This window comes from Argopecten irradians, chromosome 15 (genome assembly GCF_041381155.1).
Source record: "Argopecten irradians isolate NY chromosome 15, Ai_NY, whole genome shotgun sequence".
In the NCBI taxonomy this organism is placed as follows: Eukaryota; Metazoa; Mollusca; class Bivalvia; order Pectinida; family Pectinidae; genus Argopecten; species Argopecten irradians.
This window is the reverse complement of record NC_091148.1, coordinates 2,368,114-2,390,566: the sequence shown is the minus strand read 5'-3', so window position 1 is coordinate 2,390,566 and position 22,453 is coordinate 2,368,114. Positions and strand designations below refer to the sequence as shown.

Sequence of the window (22,453 nt, the reverse complement as noted above, 5' to 3'; positions counted from 1 at the left end):
TCAATATTTCAATTTTCTATACTGGCATATTTGTGGGTCAATATTTAAATTTTATATACAGACATATTTGTGGGTCAATATTTCAATTTTCTATACAGACATATTTGTGGGTCAATATTTCAATTTTATATACAGACATATTAGTGGGTCAATATTTCAATTTTTATACAGACATATTTGTGGGTTAATATTTCAATTTTCTATACAGACATATTTGTGGGTAAATTTTTCAATTTTATATACAGACATATTTGTGGGTCAATATTTCAATTTTATATACAGACATATTTGTGGGTCGATCCATATTTCAATTTTATATACAGACATATTTGTGGGTCGATCCATATTTCAATTTTATATACAGACATATTTGTGGGTCAATATTTCAATTTTATATACAGACATATTTGTGGGTCAATATTTCAATTTTCTATACAGACATATTTGTGGGTCAATATTTCAATTTTATATACAGACATATTTGTGGGTCAATATTTCAATTTTCTATACAGACATATTTGTGGGTCAATATTTCAATTTTCTATACAGACATATTTGTGGGTCGATCAATATTTCAATTTTATATACACACAATTTGTGGGTCAATATTTCAATTTTCTATACAGACATACATGTATTTGTGGGTCAATATTTCAATTTTCTATACAGACATATTTGTGGGTCAATATTTCAATTTTATATACAGACATATTTGTGGGTCAATATTTCAATTTTCTATACAGACATATTTGTGGGTCGATCCATATTTCAATTTTATATACAGACATATTTGTGGGTCAATATTTCAATTTTCTATACAGACATACATGTATTTGTGGGTCAATATTTCAATTTTCTATACAGACATATTTGTGGGTCAATATTTCAATTTTCTATACAGACATATTTGTGGGTCAATATTTCAATTTTATATACAGACATATTTGTGGGTCAATATTTCAATTTTATATACAGACATATTTGTGGGTCAATATTTCAATTTTCTATACAGACATATTTGTGGGTCAATATTTCAATTTTCTATACAGACATATTTGTGGGTCAATATTTCAATTTTCTATACAGACATATTTGTGGGTCAATATTTCAATTTTATACAGACATATTTGTGGGTCAATATTTTCAATTTCTCTAGACATATTTGTGGGTCAATATTTTCAATTTTCTATACAGACATATTTGTGCTCAATATTTCAATTTTCATATACAGACATATTTGTGGGTCAATATTTCAATTTTCTATACAGACATATTTGTGGGTCAATATTTCAATTTTCTATACAGACATATTTGTGGGTCAATATTTCAATTTTCTATACAGACATATTTGTGGGTCAATATTTCAATTTTCTATACAGACATATTTGTGGGTCAATATTTCAATTTTCTATACAGACATATTTGTGGGTCAATATTTCAATTTTCTATACAGACATATTTGTGGGTCAATATTTCAATTTTCTATACAGACATATTTGTGGGTCAATATTTCAATTTTCTATACAGACATACATGTATTTGTGGGTCAATATTTCAATTTTCTATACAGACATATTTGTGGGTCAATATTTCAATTTTATATACAGACATATTTGTGGGTCAATATTTCAATTTTCTATACAGACATATTTGTGGGTCAATATTTCAATTTTATATACAGACATATTTGTGGGTCAATATTTCAATTTTATATACAGACATATTTGTGGGTCAATATTTCAATTTTCATTATACAGACATATTTGTGGGTCAATATTTCAATTTTATATACAGACATATTTGTGGGTCAATATTTCAATTTTCTATACAGACATATTTGTGGGTCAATATTTCAATTTTCTATACAGACATATTTGTGGGTCAATATTTCAATTTTATATACAGACATATTTGTGGGTCAATATTTCAATTTTCTATACAGACATATTTGTGGGTCAATATTTCAATTTTCTATACAGACATATTTGTGGGTCAATATTTCAATTTTCTATACAGACATATTTGTGGTCATCAGAATATTTGCAATATTTCAATTTTTATACAGACATATTTGTGGGTCAATATTTCAATTTTCTATACAGACATATTTGTGGGTCAATATTTCAATTTTTACTAATATTTCAATTTTATACAGACATATTTGTGGGTCAATATTTCAATTTTCTATACAGACATATTTGTGGGTCAATATTTCAATTTTATATACAGACATATTTGTGTGGTCAATATTTCAATTTTCTATACAGACATATTTGTGGGTCAATATTTCAATTTTATATACAGACATATTTTGTGGGTCAATATTTCAATTTTCTATACAGACATATTTGTGGTCAATATTTCAATTTTCTATACAGACATATTTGTGGGTCAATATTTCAATTTTATATACAGACATATTTGTGGGTCAATATTTCAATTTTCTATACAGACATATTTGTGGGTCAATATTTCAATTTTCTATACAGACATATTTGTGGGTCAATATTTCAATTTTCTATACAGACATATTTGTGGGTCAATATTTCAATTTTTCTAATAGACATATTTCATTTCTTACAGACATATTTGTGGGTCAATATTTCAATTTTCTATACAGACATATTTGTGGGTCAATATTTCAATTTCTATACAGACATATTTGTGGGTCAATATTTCAATTTTCTATACAGACATATTTTGTGGGTCAATATTTCAATTTTCTATACAGACATATTTGTGGGTCAATATTTCAATTTTCTATACAGACATATTTGTGGGTCAATATTTCAATTTTCTATACAGACATATTTGTGGGTCAATTTTCAATTTTCTATACAGACATATTTGTGGGTCAATATTTCAATTTTCTATACAGACATATTTGTGGGTCAATATTTCAATTTTCTATACAGACATATTTGTGGGTCAATATTTCAATTTTTATACAGACATATTTGTGGGTCAATATTTCAATTTTATATACAGACATATTTGTGGGTCAATATTTCAATTTTATATACAGACATATTTGTGGGTCGATCCATATTTCAATTTTCTATACAGACATATTTGTGGGTCAATATTTCAATTTTCTATACAGACATATTTGTGGGTCAATATTTCAATTTTCTATACAGACATATTTGTGGGTCAATATTTCAATTTTCTATACAGACATATTTGTGGGTCAATATTTCAATTTTCTATACAGACATATTTGTGGGTCAATATTTCAATTTTCTATACAGACATATTTGTGGGTCAATATTTCAATTTTATATACAGACATATTTGTGGGTCAATATTTCAATTTTTCTATACAGACATATTTGTGGGTCAATATTTCAATTTTCTATACAGACATATTTGTGGGTCAATATTTCAATTTTCTATATCAGACATATTTGTGGGTCAATATTTCAATTTTCTATACAGACATATTTGTGGGTCAATATTTCAATTTTCTATACAGACATATTTGTGGGTCAATATTTCAATTTTCTATACAGACATATTTGTGGGTCAATATTTCAATTTTCTATACAGACATATTTGTGGGTCAATATTTCAATTTTCTATACAGACATATTTGTGGGTCAATATTTCAATTTTCTATACAGACATATTTGTGGGTCAATATTTCAATTTTCTATACAGACATATTTGTGGGTCAATATTTCAATTTTCTATACAGACATATTTGTGGGTCAATATTTCAATTTTCTATACAGACATATTTGTGGGTCAATATTTCAATTTTCTATACAGACATATTTGTGGGTCAATATTTCAATTTTCTATACAGACATATTTGTGGGTCAATATTTCAATTTTCTATACAGACATATTTGTGGGTCAATATTTCAATTTTATATACAGACATATTTGTGGGTCAATATTTCAATTTTCTATACAGACATATTTGTGGGTCAATATTTCAATTTTATATACAGACATATTTGTGGGTCAATATTTCAATTTTCTATACAGACATATTTGTGGGTCAATATTTCAATTTTATATACAGACATATTTGTGGGTCAATATTTCAATTTTATATACAGACATATTTGTGGGTCAATATTTCAAATTTTCTATACAGACATATTTGTGGGTCAATATTTCAATTTTCTATACAGACATATTTGTGGGTCAATATTTCAATTTTCTATACAGACATATTTGTGGGTCAATATTTCAATTTTATATACAGACATATTTGTGGGTCAATATTTCAATTTTATATACAGACATATTTGTGGGTCAATATTTCAATTTTCTATACAGACATATTTGTGGGTCAATATTTCAATTTTATATACAGACATATTTGTGGGTCAATATTTCAATTTTCTATACAGACATATTTGTGGGTCAATATTTCAATTTTCTATACAGACATATTTGTGGGTCAATATTTCAATTTTCTATACAGACATATTTGTGGGTCAATATTTCAATTTTCTATACAGACATATTTGTGGGTCAATATTTCAATTTTATATACAGACATATTTGTGGGTCAATATTTCAATTTTATATACAGACATATTTGTGGGTCAATATTTCAATTTTCTATACAGACATATTTGTGGGTCAATATTTCAATTTTATATACAGACATATTTGTGGGTCAATATTTCAATTTTCTATACAGACATATTTGTGGGTCAATATTTCAATTTTCTATACAGACATATTTGTGGGTCAATATTTCAATTTTCTATACAGACATATTTGTGGGTCAATATTTCAATTTTCTATACAGACATATTTGTGGGTCAATATTTCAATTTTATATACAGACATATTTGTGGGTCAATATTTCAATTTTCTATACAGACATATTTGTGGGTCAATCATATTTCAATTTTCTATACAGACATATTTGTGGGTCAATATTTCAATTTTCTATACAGACATATTTGTGGGTCAATATTTCAATTTTCTATACAGACATACATGTATTTGTGGGTCAATATTTCAATTTTCTATACAGACATATTTGTGGGTCAATATTTCAATTTTCTATACAGACATATTTGTGGGTCAATATTTCAATTTTCTATACAGACATATTTGTGGGTCAATATTTCAATTTTCTATACAGACATATTTGTGGGTCAATATTTCAATTTTCTATACAGACATATTTGTGGGTCAATATTTCAATTTTCTATACAGACATATTTGTGGGTCAATATTTCAATTTTCTATACAGACATATTTGTGGGTCAATATTTCAATTTTCTATACAGACATATTTGTGGGTCAATATTTCAATTTTCTATACAGACATATTTGTGGGTCAATATTTCAATTTTCTACAAATACAGACATTTATTTTGTGGGTCAATATTTCAATTTTCTATACAGACATACATGTATTTGTGGGTCAATATTTCAATTTTATATACAGACATATTTGTGGGTCAATATTTCAATTTTATATACAGACATATTTGTGGGTCAATATTTCAATTTTCTATACAGACATATTTGTGGGTCAATATTTCAATTTTATATACAGACATATTTGTGGGTCAATATTTCAATTTTCTATACAGACATATTTGTGGGTCAATATTTCAATTTTCTATACAGACATATTTGTGGGTCAATATTTCAATTTTCTATACAGACATATTTGTGGGTCAATATTTCAATTTTCTATACAGACATATTTGTGGGTCAATATTTCAATTTTCTATACAGACATATTTGTGGGTCAATATTTCAATTTTCTATACAGACATATTTGTGGGTCAATATTTCAATTTTCTATACAGACATATTTGTGGGTCAATATTTCAATTTTATATACAGACATATTTGTGGGTCAATATTTCAATTTTCTATACAGACAATTTTCTATACAGACATATTTGTGGGTCAATATTTCAATTTTCTATACAGACATATTTGTGGGTCAATATTTCAATTTTATATACAGACATATTTGTGGGTCAATATTTCAATTTTCTATACAGACATATTTGTGGGTCAATATTTTGGGTCAATATTTCAATTTTATATACAGACATATTTGTGGGTCAATATTTCAATTTTCTATACAGACATATTTGTGGGTCAATATTTCAATTTTATATACAGACATATTTGTGGGTCAATATTTCAATTTTATATACAGACATATTTGTGGGTCAATATTTCAATTTTCTATACAGACATATTTGTTTTCAATTTTCAATATTTCAATTCATTTTATACAGACATATTTGTGGGTCAATATTTCAATTTTCTATACAGACATATTTGTGGGTCAATATTTCAATTTTCTATACAGACATATTTGTGGGTCAATATTTCAATTTTCTATACAGACATATTTGTGGGTCAATATTTCAATTTTTATACAGACATATTTGTGGGGTCAATATTTCAATTTTTATACAGACATATTTGTGGGTCAATATTTCAATTTTTATACAGACATATTTGTGGGTCAATATTTCAATTTTCTATACAGACATACATGTATTTGTGGGTCAATATTTCAATTTTCTATACAGACATATTTGTGGGTCAATATTTCAATTTTCTATACAGACATATTTGTGGGTCAATATTTCAATTTTATATACAGACATATTTGTGGGTCAATATTTCAATTTTCTATACAGACATATTTGTGGGTCAATATTTCAATTTTCTATACAGACATATTTGTGGGTCAATATTTCAATTTTCTATACAGACATATTTGTGGGTCAATATTTCAATTTTCTATACAGACATATTTGTGGGTCAATATTTCAATTTTCTATACAGACATATTTGTGGGTCAATATTTCAATTTTCTATACAGACATATTTGTGGGTCAATATTTCAATTTTATATACAGACATATTTGTGGGTCAATATTTCAATTTTCTATACAGACATATTTGTGGGTCAATATTTCAATTTTATATACAGACATATTTGTGGGTCAATATTTCAATTTTCTATACAGACATATTTGTGGGTCAATATTTCAATTTTCTATACAGACATATTTGTGGGTCAATATTTCAATTTTCTATACAGACATATTTGTGGGTCAATATTTCAATTTTCTATACAGACATATTTGTGGGTCAATATTTCAATTTTATACAGTTTTATGTGGGTCAATATTTCAATTTTCTATACAGACATATTTGTGGGTCAATATTTCAATTTTCTATACAGACATATTTGTGGGTCAATATTTCAATTTTATATACAGACATATTTGTGGGTCAATATTTCAATTTTCTATACAGACATATTTGTGGGTCAATATTTCAATTTTCTATACAGACATATTTGTGGGTCAATATTTCAATTTTATATACAGACATATTTGTGGGTCAATATTTCAATTTTATATCAACATATTGTGGGTAATATTTCAATTTTTATACAGACATATTTGTGGGTCAATATTTCAATTTTATATACAGACATATTTGTGGGTCAATATTTCAATTTTATATACAGACATATTTGTGGGTCAATATTTCAATTTTCTATACAGACATATTTGTGGGTCAATATTTCAATTTTATATACAGACATATTTGTGGGTCAATATTTCAATTTTCTATACAGACATTATTTGTGGGTCAATATTTCAATTTTCTATACAGACATATTTGTGTGGGTCAATATTTCAATTTTCTATACAGACATATTAGTGGGTCAATATTTCAATTTTCTATACAGACATATTTGTGGCTCAATATTTCAATTTTATATACAGACATATTTGTGGGTCAATATTTCAATTTTCTATACAGACATATTTGTGGGTCAATATTTCAATTTTCTATACAGACATATTTGTGGGTCAATATTTCAATTTTTATACAGACATATTTGTGGGTCAATATTTCAATTTTTATACAGACATATTTGTGGGTCAATATTTCAATTTTCTATACAGACATATTTGTGGGTCAATATTTCAATTTTATATACAGACATATTTGTGGGTCAATATTTCAATTTTATATACAGACATATTTGTGGGTCAATATTTCTATAGTTACAACATATTTGTGTCATATACAATTTCTATACAGACATATTTGTGGGTCAATATTTCAATTTTCTATACAGACATAATTTTGTGGGTCAATATTTCAATTTTCTATACAGACATATTTGTGGGTCAATATTTCAATTTTCTATACAGACATATTTGTGGGTCAATATTTCAATTTTATATACAGACATATTTGTGGGTCAATATTTCAATTTTCTATACAGACATATTTGTGGGTCAATATTTCAATTTTCTATACAGACATATTTGTGGGTCAATATTTCAATTTTCTATACAGACATATTTGTGGGTCAATATTTCAATTTTCTATACAGACATATTTGTGGGTCAATATTTCAATTTTATATACAGACATATTAGTGGGTCAATATTTCAATTTTCTATACAGACATATTTGTGGGTCAATATTTCAATTTTCTATACAGACATATTTGTGGGTCAATATTTCAATTTTCTATACAGACATATTTGTGGGTCAATATTTCAATTTTCTATACAGACATATTTGTGGGTCAATATTTCAATTTTCTATACAGACATATTTGTGGGTCAATATTTCAATTTTCTATACAGACATATTTGTGGGTCAATATTTCAATTTTCTATACAGACATATTTGTGGGTCAATATTTCAATTTTCTATACAGACATATTTGTGGGTCAATATTTCAATTTTCTATACAGACATATTTGTGGGTCAATATTTCAATTTTATATACAGACATATTTGTGGGTCAATATTTCAATTTTATATACAGTGTGGGGTCAATATTTCAATTTTATATACAGACATATTTGTGGGTCAATATTTCAATTTTATATACAGTGTGGGTGAATATTTCAATTTTATATACAGACATATTTGTGGGTCAATATTTCAATTTTATATACAGACATATTTGTGGGTCAATATTTCAATTTTCTATACAGACATATTTGTGGGTCAATATTTCAATTTTATATACAGACATATTTGTGGGTCAATATTTCAATTTTATATACAGACATATTTGTGGGTCAATATTTCAATTTTCTATACAGACATATTTGTGGGTCGATCCATATTTCAATTTTATATACAGACATATTTGTGGGTCAATATTTCAATTTTCTATACAGACATACATGTATTTGTGGGTCAATATTTCAATTTTCTATACAGACATACATGTATTTGTGGGTCAATATTTCAATTTTCTATACAGACATATTTGTGGGTCAATATTTCAATTTTCTATACAGACATATTTGTGGGTCGATCCATATTTCAATTTTCTATACAGACATATTTGTGGGTCAATATTTCAATTTTCTATACAGACATATTTGTGGGTCAATATTTCAATTTTCTATACAGACATATTTGTGGGTCAATATTTCAATTTTCTATACAGACATATTTGTGGGTCGATCCATATTTCAATTTTCTATACAGACATATTTGTGGGTCGATCCATATTTCAATTTTATATACAGACATATTTGTGGGTCAATATTTCAATTTTCTATACAGACATATTTGTGGGTCAATATTTCAATTTTATATACAGACATATTTGTGGGTCAATATTTCAATTTTATATACAGACATATTTGTGGGTCAATATTTCAATTTTCTATACAGACATATTTGTGGGTCAATATTTCAATTTTATATACAGACATATTTGTGGGTCAATATTTCAATTTTCTATACAGACATATTTGTGGGTCGATCCATATTTCAATTTTATATACAGACATATTTGTGGGTCAATATTTCAATTTTCTATACAGACATACATGTATTTGTGGGTCAATATTTCAATTTTCTATATTTGTGGGTCAGACATATTTTTGTGGGTCAATATTTCAATTTTCTATACAGACATATTTGTGGGTCAATATTTCAATTTTATATACAGACATATTTGTGGGTCAATATTTCAATTTTCTATACAGACATATTTGTGGGTCAATATTTCAATTTTATATACAGACATATTTGTGGGTCAATATTTCAATTTTCTATACAGACATATTTGTGGGTCAATATTTCAATTTTCTATACAGACATATTTGTGGGTCAATATTTCAATTTTATATACAGACATATTTGTGGGTCAATATTTCAATTTTCTGTACAGACATATTTGTGGGTCAATATTTCAATTTTCTATACAGACATATTTGTGGGTCAATATTTCAATTTTCTATACAGACATATTTGTGGGTCAATATTTCAATTTTCTATACAGACATATTTGTGGGTCAATATTTCAATTTTCTATACAGACATATTTGTGGGTCAATATTTCAATTTTATATACATACATATTAGTGGGTCAATATTACAATTTTATATACAGACATATTTGTGGGTCAATATTTCAATTTTATATACAGACATATTTGTGGGTCAATATTTCAATTTTATATACAGACATATTTGTGGGTCAATATTTCAATTTTATATACAGACATATTTGTGGGTCAATATTTCAATTTTATATACAGACATATTTGTGGGTCAATATTTCAATTTTATATACAGACATATTTGTGGGTCAATATTTCAATTTTATATACAGACATATTTGTGGGTCAATATTACACTGTTAAGGGAAGGTTACTAACAGATGTTGAGATTACTTACGAAGGTGAGTCAGATTTAACACAGCACCGGCAGCATTCCTCTGTACTCGGACATCTTGTGACCTCATTAGCTTGAGTAAAGGATGAATAGCTCCCTCCTCAAATATCTGTTGTTTATTGGTCTCTGTAAAGGAGAGTTAATAATCAGACTAAAGGATAGAGAAAAGGAGGTAACCAGAGGTAATCACATCCCAGTCTGTACAGCTAAATGTTAATATACAGTAAAGTTATATTGAATCCTGTCTGACTAGAAGATATCATATATTATAACAGAAACATTCGCAATAAATAGTTTCGAATGCTAACTTTCAGAGAAGTTTTTTATGCACTATATTTACCTGTTGTAGCTAGCGTTGTGATACATCCTGCTGTGTTACATTGTACGTCTACATTGGTGGATTGTAGCAGACACACTAGGGCCTGTATACCTCCACATCTCCCAATCGTTTCTTTGTTAGAGGCTACAACAGACAAATAAACACACACAGTGTATTGTGAGAGTGTCTCCTATTGAAGTTACTCAGGGCAAATGTTGTCAGGGGACATGACTGTACTAACCTAGGCCACACAAGGGGAAGTTACTCAGGGCTTATGTTGTCAGGGGAGATAACTGTACCAACCAGGCCCCCACAAGGGGAAGTTACTCAGGGCTTATGTTGTCAGGGGACATGACTGTACTAACCTAGGCCACACAAGGGGAAGTTACTCAGAACTTATGTTGCCAAGGGAGATAACTGTACTAGCCTGGTCCACACTGGGGGGGAAGTTACTCAGGGTGGTATGCTGTCAGGGGAGATAACTGTACCAACCTGGCCCACACAAGAGGAAGTTACTGAGGGCTTACATTGTCAGGGAACATAACTGTACTAACCTGACCCACACAAGGGGAAGTTATGCAGGGCTTATGTTGTCAGGGGAGATAACTATACTAACCTGGCCCACATAAGGTGAAGTTACTCAGGGCTAATGTTGCCAGTTTATGTACTTGGATGTCTTTAGACTTGAGAAGCTGGACTAACGGTTTTGCAACACCAGTGGTCAGTGGAGATTTGGCTGAGGAGAAAATTCATTGATTTGCTTTATAGTTTAACAATTTGCATGGCTTTTGCATTTATAATATTTTGTTTACAGATAAGTGAACAAACTCAGAAATAACTTGTTGAAAGTAACCTTGAAGGTATAAATTGATTGCATACTAATATCATTTTCAGTTTTTTACAAACTTATTATTTTTAATTGCATTTTTCAGGAATTATTCAGGTATAAAGGTGGAAATAACACATTTATGCATATTAAAATAGTCAGAAATGGCTGACCTTTCTAGACACAGATACTATTTGGTTTAGCCAGTCAAATGTTTGCTACACAACTTAAACTTACATCTTTCACTGATTTCAGTAAAACACAGAGCAGCTGATTTTTGTAGTTCCACATTGTCAGAGAATGCCAGTATACTGAGGGCCTGCACATGTTCTTCTGTCAACACAGGCTCACCCTCTGTCAAATAAAACAAAACAAATATTTAACACAGTTCCACATTGTCAGAGAATGCCAGTATACTGAGGGCCTGCACATGTTCTTCTGTCAACACAGGCTCACCCTCTGTCAAATAAAACAAAACAAATATTTAACACAGTTCCACATTGTCAGAGAATGCCAGTATACTGAGGGCCTGCACATGTTCTTCTGTCAACACAGGCTCACCCTCTGTCAGATAAAACAAAACAAATATTTAACACAGTTCCACATTGTCAGAGAATGCCAGTATACTGAGGGCCTGCACATGTTCTTCTGTCAACACAGGCTCACCCTCTGTCAAATAAAACAAAACAAATATTTAACGCAGTTCCACATTGTCAGAGAATGCCAGTATACTGAGGGCCTGCACATGTTCATCTGTCAACACAGGCTCACCCTCTGTCAAATAAAACAAAACAAATATTTAACAAGGAGCCACGAATTTTCATATAGAGTTACATTGTTACAAATATTTAACAAGGAGCCCAGAAAAATTCTCATACAGAGTTGTTACAAACATTTAACAAGATTCCCAGGGAATTCTCATTAGCCCAAGGAATTCTCATAGAGTTGTAAACAAACATTTAACAAGATTCCCAGGGAATTCTCATTAGCCCAAGGAATTCTCATAGAGTTGTAACAAACATTTAACAAGATTCCCAGGGAATTCTCATATAGAGTTGTTACAAACATTTAACAAGATTCCCAGGGAATTCTCATTAGCCCAAGAAATTCTCATAGATAGAGTTGTTACAAACATTTAACAAGGTATTCCCAGCTAGAGGGCCTGTATTGCTCACCTGGTTATTGTAATGCCAAGTAATGTTCTGATTACAGGATCATTGGAACCATTCTTTCTGCTCCGGGACAGAGCCAAAATTTATATGAAACTCTAGATCTGTTCCCCCTCCCCTATGGATGTTTCTGGCCAAATTTGGTTACATTCCATGCAGAACTGTATGACAAGTAGCGATTTAAAAATTTTACATCTATTTCCCCTATTGGGCCCCTGCCCCGGGGGGAGGGGGGGTGTCAGAGCCAAAATCTATACAAAACTCTCTTACCCTTCCCCCAAGGATATGTTTCAGACCAAATTTGGTTACAATCCATGCAAAACTCTATGATAAGTAGTGATTTAAAGCAAATGTTGACGTACGGATGGACAACGGACGCCGCACCTTGACATAATTAAGCTCACCAGCCCTTTGGGCCAGGTGAGCTGAAAATTAAAATCAATAATAATCTTTAATTATAAATGTAAGTCTAATGACAAAAATCAACATGGTCCAAAAATACCCAAAGATCAAAAGTTTTAAAATAGATTTCAATTACATTCACAGCTGGCTTTAACATTCACAGCTGGCTTTAAAGCTTCTAATGAACTTGTCAATATTACATTACCATGTTCGAGATAGTAAAGGAGATTGCCAACAGCCTGTCTCTCATTTTCCAGCAGGATCATTTCGTAGCTGTCGTGTATGAGACTGCCTGTTTGTTGTGGTAGAGGGATACAGCCACAGGATAGACAATGCACCACACAGTAGTCCAGTAGCTTCTTCAGTAGAGATACAAGTTCTTCTAGTACATCTGATTTGTCTGTTGAAATGGACCGCTCAATCTTGATCTCAAACTGTTGATCCATCGAGCTTAACGACTAAAAGGAAAACAATAAATTATCAGACGTGATTGTGTGTACGGTAAAAACTCTCTCTCACCTGGTATGCTCACCTTATATTACATCCCTGAATGTGCCTGCAATGATACATTTCCTTATTTGGTAATATAAGTATGTGACAGATTAGGTGTGCCTTGCATGCTGATGATGTTGCTAACCGTGAAATGTATGCAAATTACCTGAAATTACCATATAATTTTGACCGGTAGATTTTTATCAGAAAAGATACATTACATAATATATACAAAATATACCTCTGTAATTATATATACATCTCAAAGTATAATTTGTTAAATCAATAGTTTATCTGTATATTTACCAGATATCTATGTGTGTCTATATGTGTTCATTGTTTATGTTTGCTGTAATATGTAATACCAGATACTTGTATACCTAGAAGTAGAATGTAATACCAGATACACCCAGTGATTTTGTCAATGTAAATATAATGACCGAGATACAGTGTGTTGTTGAGTGCAATGTAATATGTAAATACCCAGATACTCTACTTGGATTGTCCAATTGATATAAGTAATAACCAGATACACCCCGTGTTTGTCAATGTATATGTAATACCAGATACACCCATGTGTTTGGTCAATGTATGATGTAATACCAGATACATCAATGTTGTCAGAATGTGTAATATGTATATACCCAGGGTGATACACTGTATTTGTATTTGCAAATGTATATGTAATACCAGATCCATGTGAGTTTGGTGTCAATGTATATGTAATATACCAGATACACCGTTGTTTGAGTCAGTGTATATGTAATACCAAGATCCAGATACACTGTTTGTTTGTCAATGTATATGTAATACCAGATACACCAGTGTTTGTCAATGTATATGTAATACCAGATACACCGTTAATTGCCAATGTATAAGTAATGCCAGATACACCGGTGTATGCCAATGTATATGCGATTACAAGATACACCAGTGTGTTTGTCAATGTATATGTAATACCAGATACACCAGTTAGTATGACCAATGTATATGTAATACCAGATACACCAGTTGTTTAGTGTGCCAATGTATATGTAATACCAAGATACACTGGTGTTTGCACAATGTAGTATGTAATACCAGATACACTGGTGTTTGTGCAATGTATATGTGTAATACCAGATACACTAGTGTTTGTCAATGTATATGTAATACCAGTATACACCTTTTTTGTAAATGTTGTATGTAATACCAGATACACCGGTGTTGTCAATGTATATGTAATACCAGATACTCACCAGTGTTTGCCAGTGTTATATGTATACCAGATACCCTAGTTGTTTTGGTCAATGTATATGTAATACCAGATACACCAGTGTTATGTCAATGTAAATATGTAATACCAGATACCCTGGTGTTTGTCAATGTATATGTAATACCAGATACACCAGTTTGTTTTGTCCAATGTATATGTAATACCAGATACACCAGTGTTTGTCAATGTATATGTAATACCAGATACACCAGTGTTTGTCAATGTATATGTAATACCAGATACACTGGTGTTTGTCAATGTATATGTAATACCAGATACACCAGTGTTTGTCAATGTATATGTAATACCAGATACACTGGTGTTTGTCAATGTATATGTAATACCAGATACACTGGTGTTTGTCAATGTATATGTAATACCAGATACACTGGTGTTTGTCAATGTATATGTAATACCAGATACACCAGTGTTTGTCAATGTATATGTAATACCAGATACACCAGTGTTTGTCAATGTATATGTAATACCAGATACCCTGGTGTTTGTCAATGTATATGTAATACCAGATACTCTAGTGTTTGTCAATAAATATGTAATACCAGATACACCATGGGTGATTTTTGTCAATGTATATGTAAATACCAGATACCCTGGTGTTTGTCCCAATGTATATGTAATACCAGATACACTGGTGGTTTGCCAGTGCAATGTAATACTATACACTGTATATGTAATACCAAGATTACACCGGTTGTTTGCCAATGTATATGTAATACCAGATACACTGTGTTTGTCAATGTATATGTAATACCAGATACACGGTATGTTTGTTTCCAATGTATATTTAATACCAGATACACCAGTGGTGTTTGTCAATGTATATGTAAATACCAGATACACTAGTGTTTGCCAATGTAATATGTACCAGAATACACTGGTGATTTGTCAATGTATATGTAATACCATAACACTGGTTGTTTGCCAATGTATATGTAATACCAGATACTCTAGTGTTTGTCCAATGTATATGTAATACCAGATACACTGTGTTTGTCAATGTATATGTAATACCAGATACACCGTTGTTTGTCCAGTGTATATGTATTACCAATACACTAAGTGTTTGTCAATGTATAAAGTAGATTACCAGCTACACCATGTTTGTCCATGTATATGTAATACCAGATACACCAGTGTTTGTCAATGTATATGTAATACCAGATACCAGATGTACAATGTGTTTTGTCAATGTATATGTAAATACCAGATACACCAGTGTTTGTCAATGTATATGTAATACCAGATACACCTGTGTTTGCCAATGTATATGTAATACCAGATACACTACACCAGTGTTTGTCAATGTATATGTAATACCAGATACACCTGGTGTTTTGTCAATGTATATGTAATACCAGATACACTGGTGTTTGTCCAATGTATATGTAATACCAGATGTATATGTAATACCAGATACACTGTGTTTGTCAATGTATATGTAATACCAGATACACTAGGTGTTTGTCAATGTATATGTAATACCAGATACACTGTGTTTGTCCAATGTATATGTAATACCAGATACACCAGTGTTTGTCAATGTATATGTAATACCAGATACACTGGTGTTTGTCCAATGTATATGTAATACCAGATACACCAGGTGTTTTGTCAATGTATATGTAATACCAGATACCCTGGTGTTTGTCAATGTATATGTAATACCAGATACACTGTGTTTGGTCAATGTATATGTAATACCAGATACACTGTGGTTTTGCCAATGTATATGTAATACCAGATACACTGGGGGTGTTTGTCAAATGTATATGTAATACCAGATACACCAGTGTTTGCCAATGTATATGTAATACCAGTATACAATACCAGATACACTGGTGTTTGCAATGTATATGTAATACCAGATACACCATTGTGTTTGTCAATGTATATGTAATACCAGATACACCAGGTGTTTGTCAATGTATATGTAATACCAGATACACACCAATGTTGTTTGTCAATGTGTTTGCGTGTATATGTAATATACATGGTGTATGCCAATGATATGTAATACCAGATACACTGGTGTTTGTCAATGTATATATGTAATACCAGATACACCACGTTGTTTGCCAATGTATATGTAATACCAGATACACCATGGTGTTTGCTAATGTATATGTAATACACCAGATACCCGTTGTTTGTCAATGTAATATGTAATACCAGATGTGTTTGTCTATGTATATACCAGATACACCAGTGTTTGTCAATGTATATGTAATACCAGATACACTGGTTTGTCAATGTATATGTAATACCAGATACACTGGTGTTTGTCAATGTATATGTAATACCAGATACACCGTGTTTGCCAATGTATATGTAATACCAGATACACCGGTGTTTGTCAATGTATATGTAATACCAGATACACCAGTGTTTGTCAATGTATATGTAATACCAGATACACCAGGGTGTTTGTATATGTAATACCAGATACACCGTTGTATATGTAATACCAGATACACTGGTGTTTGCCAATGTATATGTAATACCAGATACACAGTTTTGTCAATGTATATGTAATACCAGATACACTGTGTGTTTGTCCAATGTATATGTAATACCAGATACACTGGTGTTTGTCAATGTATATGTAATACCAGATACACTGGTGTTTGTCAATGTATATGTAATACCAGATACACCGTTTGTTTGTAATACCAATGTATATGTAATACCAGATACACCGGTGTTTGCCAATGTATATGTAATACCAGATACACCTGGTGTTTGTCAATGTATATGTAATAGATACCCTGTTTGCAATGTAATACCAGATACACCAGTGTTTGGCAATGTATATGTTATACCAGATACCCTGGTGTTTGTCAATGTATATGTAATACCAGATACTCAGTGTTTTGTCAATAAATATGTAATACCAGATACCCTGGTGTAAACAGATACCTTGTTTGTCAATGTATATGTAATACCAGATACACCTAGTGTTTGTCAATGTATATGTAATACCAGATGTGTTGTCAATAATACCAGATACCCTGGTGTTTGTCAATGTATATGTAATACCAGATACTCTAGTGTTTGTCAATAAATATGTAATACCAGATACACTTGTTTGTCAATGTATATATAGTCCTTATTTATATATATATATATATATACAAGTAATATATAACCTTGGGGGAGACCGGATAGTCAGGTCAAGTTGTTTTCTGTTTTGATAGACAGCGTTGATTGTTGATTTGACGTTGAGTGGACCAACCAACGGTTTCCCCAACGAATTGGCATGGTGCAATTTCCTCACTACGAGAGGAGGTAGAATGACATTGCTGGGATTTACACGTCAGATTCTGGGCGGATGTTGTATGCTCTTTTGTTGATATGCACAATCAAATGTGTTCTTGTGAATGCTGTGTATGGACACATCTTGCACCGTTTATTGTCTGGAATGAACCCGTTTGTGCAGGAGCAAGAGGAGGAAGTTTGCTGCTCACTACAAGGTCTTTTACATTTTTTGGTCTTATCAGTTCTGCGGTAGGCTAGTAGCGGTGGCTCTGGGAAAATACGCCTAAGTTATGTCGATGACTCAATGATTTACTAGTAGTTCCTAAGGAATGTTGGATTCTATCCTTAGGATAGAACATTTCTTTATTTTATTATCTATTTATCTATGATCCCCTGTATAACACTGTATATAACTATATATTAAGAATAAAAACAAGAGGCCCAGAGGGCCTGTATCGCTCACCTGGTTTGTAATGCCTAGTAATGTTCTGAATACAGGTTCATTGTTTCTTTTCTGAAGGAATTTGAATATTTACCTCTAATTCCCCTATTGGGCCCCACTCTGCTCCAGGGGGTCAAAGCCAAAATTAACACAAATTCTGTTAACCCCAAGGATGTTTCTGGGCCAAATTTGGTTAAAATCCAAGCAGAACTATATGACTAGTAGCGATTTAGGATTTACTGCTATTTCCCATATTGAGCCCTGCCCCTCCTCCCCCCGGGTGTCAGAGCCAAAATTTATACAAGTTCTGTTCCCCTTCCCCAAGGATGTTTTCTGGCCAAATTTGGTTACAATCCATGCAGAACTCTAGGACAAGTAGCGATTTATCAGATTTACCTCTATTTCCCATATTGGGCCCCACCCCTCCTGCCCCGGGGGGAGTCAGAGCCAAAATTTATACAAGTTCTGTTCCTCTTCCCCCAAGGATGTTTCTGGTCAAATTTGGTTACAATCCATGCAGAACTCTAGGACAAGTAGCGATTTATAGGATTTACCTCTATTTCCCCTATAGGGCCCCGCCCCTCCTAACCCGGGGGGTCAAAGCCAAAATTAAAACAAGTTCTGTTCCCCTTCCCCCAAGGATGTTTCTGGCCAAATTTGGTTACAATCCATGCTGAACTCTAGGACAAGTAGCGATTTATAGGATTTACCTCTATTTCCCCTATTGGGCCCAGCCCCTCCTGCCCCCTTGGGGTCAGAGCCAAAATTTATTCAAGTTCTGTTTCCCTTCCCCCAAGGATGTGTCTGGCCAAATTTGGTTACAATCCATGCAGAACTCTATGACAAGTAGCGATTTATAGGATTTACCTCTATATCCCCTATTGGACCCCGCCCCTCCTGCCCCCGGGGGGTCAGAGCCAAAATTTATACAAGTTCTGCTCCCCTTCCCCCAAGGATGTTTCTGGCCAAATTTGGTTACAATCCATGCAGAACTTTAGGACAAGTACATGTAGCGATTTATAGGATTTACCTCTAGCTATTCCCCTATTTGGCCCCGCCCCTCCTGCCCCCTTGGGGTCAGAGCCAAAATTTATACAAGTTCTGTTCCCCTTCCCCCAAGGATGTGTCTGGCCAAATTTGGTTACAATCCATGCAGAACTCTAGGACAAGTAGCGATTTATAGAATTTACCTCTATTTTCCCTATTGGGCCGTGCCCCTCCTGCCCCCGGGGGGTTAGAGCCAAAATTTGTACAAGTTCTGTTCCCCTTCCCCCAAGGATGTGTCTGGCCAAATTTTGTTACAATCCATGCAGAACTCTAGGACAAGAAGCGATTTATAGAATTTACCTCTATTTTCCCTATTGGGCCCTGCCCCTCCTGCCCCCTGGGGGTAAGAGCCAAAATTTATACAAGTTCTGTTCCCCTTCCCCCAAGAATGTGTCTGGCCAAATTTGGTTACAATCCATGCAGAACTCTAGGACAAGTAGCGATTTATAGGATTTACTTCTATTTCCCCTATTGGGCCCCCCCTCCTGCCCCCTTGTGGTCAAAGCCAAAATTTATAAAAGTTCTGTTCCCCTTCCCCCAAGGATGTTTCTGGCCAAATTTGGTTACAATCCATGCAGAACTTGAGGACAAGTAGCGATTTACAGAATTTACCTCTATTTCCCCTATTGGGCCCCGCCCCTCCTGCCCCCAGGGGGTCAGAGCCAAAATTTATACAAGTTCTGTTCCCCTTCCCCCAAGGATGTTTGTGGCCAAATTTGGTTACAATCCATCCAGAACTCTATGACAAGTAGCGATTTAAAGGAAATGTTGACGGACGGACGGACGGACGACGGCGGACAGACGACGGACGCCGCGCCATGACATAAGCTCACCGACCCTTCGGGCCAGGTGAGCTAAAAAAAACCTCCGATATTTACTGACAATACCGTTACCTCCCCTGCGAGTATTGTCTATTATGACGTCATCAGCTACTATGACGTCATCTTGTATCTAAGCTAAAGTAAAATAAACAATCGCCTGAAGATGGCCTGAAAGGCCTGAAAACGTTAGCGAAAAGGAATGCCGTGTTGACATTTTTTATTCTTAATATCTACTGATGCACAATGTCTTTTAAAAGTTTAAGTATATATATTATATATATATATATATATATACTGTATATATATATACACTGTATATAACCTTGGGGGAGATACTTGTATATATATATACACGGTAAATAACTTTTCGGGAGACACTCGTATACACTATTTGATTTAACTATCAGTTTCCTTTTTTTCTGATTTGGTCAAAAGGAATTCATAGAAAATACAAATAGTATGAACATGAAAACTGATATAGAAATATGAGATAAAATAGGTCTAGATTTAACAGAGGAGCCCTTGTGCTTGTTCAGTCTTCCAGGACAACAAAACCTAGGCCATCACATACCCTATTCATCACCAATATACTATGTTTGACATGTAATCACCCAAAAATCATGTATTTCTTAGGGTCCTGAAGATGTGATCATACAATTAAAGTTAACTTAGTCACATAAAACATGAATAATGGAAGTGATAATTGATATCTGTATCATGGTGTGCATTAGGTGTGCACATTTTTGTAAAGGATCCTTGTTAATCTAAAAGAAAGCCTGGCAAGCTTGGATATCCGTGCAGTGTGAAAAATTATCAAAAGCCAATATCCTTTGGACGGCCGTAACATATTTATGCATAATTATGCATTTGCCCCATTTCATGCACCCTTCTGGAGCCCCACAGAGACCCTTGATACCTGAATACTAGTTTTTTGAAAAGAAGTTGTTCATCACTATTTAACATGTCAATATCAATTCGGTCATTGCATTAGTGACATCACAAATCACCATTGAACGTGCCCAAATAATTCAACAAGAGGCCCAAGGGCCTTAACGGTCATCTGACTACCTTGGCAATAATCATATAGGAAACTAATTAGATATAGTGTCATAGTAGCCATCGTCAATTTGGGATCAACTTGAGATGTAACAGCACTTTGTCAGGACCATATCAGGATCATTTCATGCAAGTTTCAGCCAAATCGCACCAGTAGAACTTGAGAAGAAGTTCAAAATGTATTTTCAAGATGGCGGCTGTGGTGGCCATCTTGGATTTTGGATTGACCCGAAAAATAGAAAAATAGCACAGTATACATATTGGATGTACTTGAAGTACTTGTAAACAAGAGTTCAATGGATATTAGGAGGTCATTCTATATGTCATCTTTAGAAGATTCTGTCACATTTAAGTCAATATTTAATGTTTTGTTTGATTGTTTTAATCCTATCATCTTTATAATTACATGTATATGCATATGATCATGATAATACTTATAATTACAAGACTCATTGGCTATTTATCTGCAGCAGGATCAAAATTGTTGAAGACGGGAGATTATCAGGATCAGGAAGCAGTGACAAGTGATGTGATTTTAAGTATGAATACCTGAGGCAAATATCAAGCATTATACACGTTAATTTTCTACTTGAATTTTCAATCAATTGGTATAATGTTATTGTTACTGGCATCAAAAATAATGTCCGGATTAATTCTTA

The 22,453-nt window shown here is 32.3% G+C and overlaps 1 protein-coding gene across 1 annotated transcript in view; it reads right to left on the bottom strand.

Annotated features, from left to right (window-relative positions):
- Nucleotides 1-22,453, bottom strand: part of LOC138309256 (uncharacterized) — a 36,069-nt gene that overhangs the window by 12,223 nt on the left and 1,393 nt on the right. Inside the window, exons 2-6 of the mRNA XM_069250412.1 lie at nucleotides 13,611-13,863; nucleotides 12,072-12,188; nucleotides 11,625-11,744; nucleotides 11,030-11,152; nucleotides 10,693-10,815 (exon numbers count right to left, since the gene is read on the bottom strand). Of these exons, the coding sequence (XP_069106513.1) occupies nucleotides 10,693-10,815; nucleotides 11,030-11,152; nucleotides 11,625-11,744; nucleotides 12,072-12,188; nucleotides 13,611-13,863 (736 nt within the window). The remainder of the gene's footprint in view (nucleotides 1-10,692; nucleotides 10,816-11,029; nucleotides 11,153-11,624; nucleotides 11,745-12,071; nucleotides 12,189-13,610; nucleotides 13,864-22,453) is intronic.